The sequence below is a fragment of the Elephantulus edwardii genome, unplaced genomic scaffold (assembly GCF_000299155.1).
Source record: "Elephantulus edwardii isolate Elephantulus edwardi_28Jun2011 unplaced genomic scaffold, EleEdw1.0 scaffold00113, whole genome shotgun sequence".
NCBI classification, from domain to species: domain Eukaryota; kingdom Metazoa; phylum Chordata; class Mammalia; order Macroscelidea; family Macroscelididae; genus Elephantulus; species Elephantulus edwardii.
In genome coordinates, this window is record NW_006399863.1 from 9,670,000 (window position 1) to 9,678,075 (window position 8,076).

Consider the following 8,076-nt stretch of genomic DNA (forward strand, 5'->3'; position numbering starts at 1 on the left):
ATCCCTTCCGCCCTCATCACCCGGGCCTGGCAGGGCCTCACCGATAGGGGCTGTTGATCAAGTCTTCGCCCCAGACCATGTCCTGGGGGCAGTCGAGCACGCTGCAGCAGGCGTCGCTGATGAACTGTGAGAAGCTGGACAGCGAGTCCTGCACCAGGAAGCGCAGTGTGTCCTGCAGCGTGTACCGGATGAGCTCCATCAGCTTGCGCAGCTTCGACATGAGGTACACCTCCCAGCACGTCTCGTACAGGTTGTACCAGCCCTTGCTCGTGTCCCGCAGGCTGCTGCGCATGGCCACCTTGAGCGTGCTGATCCAGGTGTCCTTGAGGAACATCTGAACCTGGGGGAAGCCATGGGCGTCATGGCACAATCACCGAGCTCCAGGTGGCTCACTGCCAGGCCCTGAGGACTGACAGCCTCGTGGGGGCCAGGACTCAGGGCTGCTTAGGGTGGAAGTGGCACGGGGAATGGAAGGTGGGCGAGGGTGTACCAAGGGTCTCTACCTGTCAAAGGTAGAGCCACAGAGAACAAAGCAGAGAGAAATGAGAGACAGATAAGAGAGAGGGCAGAGAAAACCCAAGAGGCACACAGAAAGAACAAGACAGAAAGGGGGTGCCAGGGAGACAAGGACAGACACAGAACAAGACAGAAGGGAGCTTTTCTCCTAGGCCAAAGGGCACCTGTATCCCATCAGGCTTTGTCACGTCGCCCTCACACCGTAATCTCTAGGTATATTTGGGCTGCGTAGTGTTACTTCCCTCAACAAAATAAGGAGCCTGTTTCCCAAACAACCAGGGTCAGGATGAACATGACTGCAAAGGGAATCCACCCTGGGTCTCCCCGTCTCTTCAGGATGAGTCCTTGCCCTCAGACCCCACCCCACGCTCCCGGAGGAACTTGAAGTCTCTCAGTGAGGTTGTCCACCCTGGGCTGCCCCAGGCCCCTTGCCAGATTGAGTCCATCAACTCCAAGGGTCCACCCACACCCACCACTGCAGACCCACGGACCAGGCACCTGGGAGAAGGTCTGAGACTGGATCTGCTCAAACTCCTCCAGGCGGCAGTACTTGGAGAGGCTGGAGTGGAACAGGGACATGGCAGTCACTTTGTTGCACTCGGCCCGCACCTTGCTGAGGGCCGTGATGACCTCTGGCCGTGTGAGCAGGGACACGAAGGTGAAGCTCTCTTTCTGCTCTTGGAAGGGGTACTCTGGGATAGACACCAGCCCTACAGGGTGGGGGCCGAGGACTAGCGTCAGACCCACCTGAGACTCACCAGGGGCCAGAACAATCCATGCACTCATGTCCCCAACATCTCTTTGTAAACCCAAGGACCTTGCAATAAGAAGCCTGCTGTGGGATTTGTGGGATTAGTAAAGAAATTCTTGACCCGCTCCAAATCAGAAACTCTTCTGAAGGCCAGGTAAGAGCTACAGACACTCCCATCCACTCCCACATAATCCCAAAAGTCCCTCTGGAGTCCCCAGCCCAAACCCACTAAGGGACCAAGAAAAGATGATGTGGACACCACAGTCTCTCCAAATGCCCAGGGCCCATGCCTCACACACAGGCTGGGTCCAGGCAACGAAATTAGCAGGGAGAAGGGAGATGGAGACCCGGGGCCCTGCTCAGAGGCTCAGTGGGCCATGTGTCACATGGAATAGCAGCCATGCCAAGGCTACCCTTGATATTGACGAGGGAAGAGGCTCAGTGTCCCCTTAAGTCCTATAATCAGAAGCCCTTTTGAATGACTGCTTTTCTAGTACACGTTTATCTTATTACTTCTCTGCTATGCAGGCTAATATTTTTTTTTACGAGTTCTCCAGGCCGCTGAGAGGAGACAATGCTGGAACATGACAGGTACCAGTAAATTAATGATGTCCCCAGCAACAGGTCAGACCATCCTGGGGAAGGGGATCACCGAATCTACTTCCTCCTCCACTGACCCTCACCTTTTTCAGGCACTTTCTCCTCCTCCTTCTTGGGCAGGGTCACATAGGAAAAGGTGTCAGGCTTGGAGGAGACGATCTGGTCAAAGTTGATCTTGTTCATGCTGCGCTTGTAGTCCAGGCTCACTTCTCTGGCGAGACTGCTCAGGTGCTCCAGGACCCTTGTCATCAGGGATGGGGAATCAGAGTGAACCAATGCCCATCATCCCCTCGCTAGGGCTCCAGCTCTGCTCTTCCAGGGACTTGGGCCCATGCACTGGGAGCTTGCTCTTCATTTATGGTAAAATTTCCCGCCTGGCCTGTAAACCACCCGCCTCCATCGGCTTGTCCCCCACCTCTCATTCCTGCCACTCTTCCCCATACTGCATCACTCCAAGTCCCACCCACTTTGCTGCCCACTTTCCAACATCATTCCAGGGCAGGTCACCTTCCCGCCTGGTTCCTGAGCTTTCAGCCCTACACACTCTAATCGCCTTCCTACAACACTCCAGAGAGATTACATCCTTCTCTGGCTTCAAATTCATCCCTGGGTCATCTGGTTCTTGGGGAAAGATCAACCTTTCCCTGTGGCCCAGGAAGCTCTTCCTCCTGCCCACCTCTCAGGACCAATCCCTCTTCCCACTCAGCTCCATCTGCAGGCAGGCCCTCTGGATCCTTGAGGGACAAGTTCCTTTTCTCCCCCCCCCCCTTTGCATTTGTCTCTGTGTGTGTGTGTGTGTGTGAGAGAGAGAGTTAGTTTTGAGTGAACATTTCTAAAATTTCCAAAACAGATTGGATTTTCATTCAATCTGTCATACACATTTTGTTTTATAATGTTCATTGCCATACCTACAATGTAATTGTACTATTTCCATTTCTTCCCAATAATTATTTCCATTAATCCTTCCATCCCACTCTTTTCTGACTTCAGGGCTACATCCTTGGAGAAATTGTTGCTCTTTTGACTTTATATGGTTGCTTGTTGTTGAGTTGTTGTGTACCATCAAGTCAGAACTGACCAACAGCTGACCCTCTGGGGGGTTTTCAGAGGCAGTAAATCTCATGGGAGGAGATTGCCCATTCTTCTCCCACAGAGAAGCTGATGGATTTGAACCTCATGACTTTGTGATTACAGCACAGCTTCACTCCACTAGGCCATAAGAGCTGCCTGGTTGCTTAGGAGGGGCAATCTCCCCTAGCGCTATTTTGTTCTTGTTGTGTGTGGCAAAGCTGGAACCAACCCACGGCTTCAGAGGCAGCTAATTGCACGTGAAGAGATATTTGTTGTCTTTGAAAACTCACTGGAGGGCCAGTTGTGAGTCGAATCCAACTCTGTCGCACACAAGTCTAAGGCTAGCGCCTCCCTGTTGTTACTGGTCACCACTTTATTGCTGTGGAGTTGGAACTGACTCATAGTGGACGCTCCATTGGGTTCCTGAGGCGGTAAATGAGAGGAGATTGCCCATCCTTCTCCCTCACGGCAGCTGCTGGATTCGAACAGCCAGAGGGTGAACCTCCCCACAGACTATAAGCCATTGGAGCGCCACAAGATCAGGCCTCATTTATGCTCCCAAAATGTTTCCAGACACACCGGTTCAATGGCTCCTCACAGCCTTCAGGTCCTGGGAAAGACTCATCTTCTCTCCAACCCACCTAAAAAGCCCTCCTACTTACTGGACATTATGCTGAGTAAAATATCTCAGTCACAAAAGGACAAACGCTGCATGGTGCCACTGTTGTAGAAAGTGACTGACATCGGATTAGGGTAAGACTGAGAAAAACTGGATAGATATGTATACTGCATTGAAACAGATGAGGAAGAGAACAGTTTAAAAGTGATATATGATAGCATATTATGATTACCACAGGAATCCAGAATTAAGGTTGCCTAGTGGAGTGCATTGGGGGGGTGGGGTTGGGGGTGGAAATGAAAAAGTTTATCTTTTGCTTTTCAAAGAGAGGAGTGAACTGGGGGGAGGGGGGTAAAGAAAAAAAGTGCAGCAGTGAATGAATGAATGAATGAATGAAAATCCAAAATCTCTGTAAATGTTCATTAAAATTACTAAAATATTTTTTTTAATAAAAAGGCCCTCCTGTTTTGGCACTGGTAGCCTAGTTGCAAGAAGCTACACTGCAATCCCAAAGGCACACAGTTTGAACCCACCAGCCTCTCTGTGGGAGAAGGATGGGCAGTCTCCTCCCGTGTGATTTACTGCCTCTGAAAACCCACCAGAGGGTCAGCTATGGGTGGGTTCTGACTTGACAACACACAGCAGTAACACCACTTTGGGTGAGAATTTCTCCCAGAAATCAGGAGCCGTCAGATAGGAGCGACTGCATTGTTCCACTCCCACATCTCCCGGCCCACGTGAGAGTGCGCCTGTTTCCTCATCACAGTAGGAGGTGTGTCCTGTCCAGTCCTCCCTTCACACTAGCCCTGCCTGCCTCGGTCTTTCTCCTTCTCTTCCGTGTATCTCCTAGTGCCTCTCTCTCTCTCTCTCATCACACAAGATTAGAAGCCGTCCCTTGACCTCACACCCTCCAGCCATTGCCGTGTAAACAACAGAGCTGGTTTATGGCTTCACCGCCTGCTCTTTCATCCTCCCTGAAGCTGCTCCTCCAGCTGGGAGACCAACAAGCCCCCATCACTCCACCCAGGAGTTACTTTTTTGTCCATATCTGACCAAATGCTCCAAGATTTCACACAGGAGGGGCTCTCTCCTTCTTACTAGCACCTGCTTCTTCCCAGATCCTCTGGGACACTCCCTGATAGCGGAGTTCTCTCCAAGAATAAGCAGTTTAGGAAGGGGATGGGTCCTGGTAATAATCAATGACTGAAGAAGATACAGAAAAGTCAAGACTCCTTGTGTCTCTTGTGGGACAAACTCAGAGATGTGCCATCTACATTCAAGAGTTCCTCACGGGATAAGGACAGGGTTCTACTTCTAAAAGGTTAGCTGCTTCGTGTTGTTGTTAGGTGTTGTTGAGTACGACTCATAGTAACCCTACGAACAGCCCACCTGAAACCTGTCCTATCCTGTGCCATCCTCACCACCTGACACACTAGAGCCCACTACACAAGTCACAGTGTCAATCTCTTGATTCTCTTTAGATCATATAAATCTTTCTGGTGACTTAGTGGTAAGGAATTGCACTGCCAACACAAAGGTACGCAGCTCGAATCCATCAGCTTCTCTGTGGAATGTTGTTGTTGTGTGCTGTCAAGTCACCTGCGACTCATAACGATCCTATGGACGATAGCTCTGAAGCCTGCCCTGTCCTGAGCCAGTCTCGCTCACGCCAACACACCTATCCCCATTGCCCTAGTCACTGTATCAATCTATCTCATCAGGATCTTCCTCTCCTGGGCTGTCCCTCCACCCTTCTGAGCATGATGTCCTTATCCAAGGATCCATCCCTCCTGGCCACATGCCCAAAGTATATGAGGCAGAGCTTCAAAATCCTAGCCTCCAAAGAGGAACTTGATTTCACTCTCTCCAAGAAAGGCCTATTTGTTTTCTGGGCGATCCATGATATGTTCAAGACTCTTCTCCAACACCACAACTCAAAGGCATCAATTCTTCTTCTGTTAATCCTTAATCATTATTCAGCTCTCTGATGAATAGCAAGTAATTACGAAGACCATGGCCTGGCTCAGGCACACCTTAGTCTCTAGACTGACATTGTTGCTTCTCAGTACTCTGGAAAGGTCCCGGACAGCAGATTACCTAATGCAATTAGTCTTTTGATTTCCTGACTGCTGATGCCAAGAGTGGTGATTGTGGAGCCGAGCAAGCTGTAAGTGTTAACAACATCACTCTCTTTGATGGATAATTTCCTCCTGTGTAGTTTACTGCCTCTCTAGTGCAATTTGTTGCTTCTGAAAACTCACTGGAGAGTAGGCTATGGGTCGATTCTGACTTTATGGCATACACAACCAACTTGACCTCAATGAGTTTTTTTAGAACACATCTTTTTAGAGCACATTCTAAAGCACATCTTAGATTAGCTACTCTCTAGTATTACATCCTGCTCTTTCCACTTCCTGGGAGAACTTCATTTTAAAATTCAGGTTTATCCAAATCCCTGAATCAGGCTCAGCTTCTGGGAAGTCTTGTCTAAAACAAAACACAGTGCACTTGATCTTGTGGGACTCCTGAAGATGTTGCTACAGTCTTGCCAAAGACAAAGCTACAAACACTGCAGAGCAAGCCCTGGTGTGCCAAGCCTGGGGCCCTCTCACAGCAGACACCACATGACAGGTAAAGTAATGCATTTCACTACTGTCTAAGGAATTCTGAGCCCGGTATCTCTGTCAATTTGCAGCCAAAGATGTTCTAAGCAATACAAAGCTCAAAAGATGGAATTCTGGGTAGCCAAGTGGTGGTGGCTACATTAAAATCTCCCTGTGTATGATTCCAAAAGGCAATCATGGAGTGAAACAAGAAGAATCGATGACACCACTCAAATGGGCACCTTTAGCGTAACTAGAAAACAAAGAGAATTCTCACATTTCATACAACCTGTAAGGAGAAAATGGAGAAACTCTCACCAATTTCTCTCTCACATTCCTGCCACAAGCCTTGACGGTGGGCCTGGGCAGGTTGAGTAAAACTGTGATCAAGGAATAATGCAGTGGTAGCTCCAAAACTGGCCTAAAATCCTGCCAGCAACCCAAGTGCCCACCAACAAATAAATGGATTTTAAAACTGTGGCCCAGTCACACAATGGAACATTACACAGCACTGCAAAACAATGAACTCGTAACACACTACACAACATGGGAAAATCTGAAAGACATTATGCTGAATGAAATATCCCAGTCACAAAAGAACAAATACTGCATAACACTGTTGTTATAATATAGGACTGACCTGAGGGAGTTGGGGGAGATTAAGGGGGAAAGTAGATAGATAATGAACACTGTATTGGAACCAATGAGGGGAAGAATGGTCCAAAAGGAATCTATGATTAGGTGTTATATATGTACGACAAAAATCTGGAACAAGAGGTACATTGCAAAGTGGACTGGAAGAGGGAGAAAGGAGGGTACGGCAGAGAGGGGGAAATGTGCAACAATGAATGAATGAAAACCCAACCTTTCTGTAAATCTTTGTTTAAGGTTTAAAATTGAAAAATTTGGTTAAAGGTACAAATAAAAAAAAAATTCTTCCAGAAACAGAAAGTTCATCCTAACTACAATTTTTTTTAAAAAAGATATGACTGATGTCTTACTACCAAAAAGGAGAGAGAGAGAGAAAGAAAAGAAAAAAATCTCATGGTTGACCCTCCAACAATTTTTCAAAGGCTGTGGATCATGGGAGGAGACTGCCTATCTTTCTCCCACAGAGGAGCTGATGGACTTGAACCACCAGCCTTTGGATTGGCAGCGCAACTCCCTACTCACTAGGCAAAAAAGAAAAAAGAAAGAGAGAGAGAGAGAGACTCAACAGTCCGTTCCATTTAAGATAACATTCTTTGAAAGGCACTGCTTAAAGGGAAGAATATAAAGAAGAGAGGGCTTCCAGAGACTAAAAGGTGAAAGAAAAAGAAGCAAAAGGAAAAACTCAGGGTGCTGCAAGGTACTCCCTACTTCTTGTAGAGAAAAGAGAATTTGATAACCGGAGGACACAAATTTCATCTTCATATCAAATAGGGACGGAGGTGTGCACACATGCACGCATTAAAACAAAACAAAACAACTATGGGGACAGAGGAGGGCGCCCTTGAGCTAAGAATCTTGGAAACTACCCAACCAGGACGACTAGATGAACGCAGACTGTAATTCCGATTAAGATGTTCTAAAGGAAAGGAGAACTCTGGTTTCCTGGTGTGTTAACCCAAAAGCCGCTCGTCTCTGGCCGTTTGAATCCATCAGCGATTGTGAGGGCGATCTCCTTGTGGGACATTTATAGACTCAGAAACCCACTATGAGTTGGTCTGACCTCAAGAAATAGAGTCAGCAGTTAGTCACTGACAGGAAAGCAAGATGAACAGATATTAATGGAAATAAGAATTCTAGAGAGTTTTGCACCCAAACCTTAGAGCCACTGTTTGTTGTAGCAGTGGTTTAAATGGTGGTGCATATAGCATGTGGACTTTGTCGCCTTTTAGGGGCTGTGCTGTGCCCCTCGAAGTGAATAAGGAAGT

At 48.0% G+C, this 8,076-nt stretch overlaps 1 protein-coding gene across 1 annotated transcript in view; it reads right to left on the minus strand.

The window, feature by feature from the left end:
* DNAH1 (dynein, axonemal, heavy chain 1) overlaps window positions 1-8,076 on the minus strand; it is a 91,271-nt gene that overhangs the window by 65,733 nt on the left and 17,462 nt on the right. The window contains exons 8-10 of the mRNA XM_006892299.1: window positions 1,951-2,108; window positions 1,015-1,226; window positions 42-340 (exon numbers count right to left, since the gene is read on the minus strand). Of these exons, the coding sequence (XP_006892361.1) occupies window positions 42-340; window positions 1,015-1,226; window positions 1,951-2,108 (669 nt within the window). The remainder of the gene's footprint in view (window positions 1-41; window positions 341-1,014; window positions 1,227-1,950; window positions 2,109-8,076) is intronic.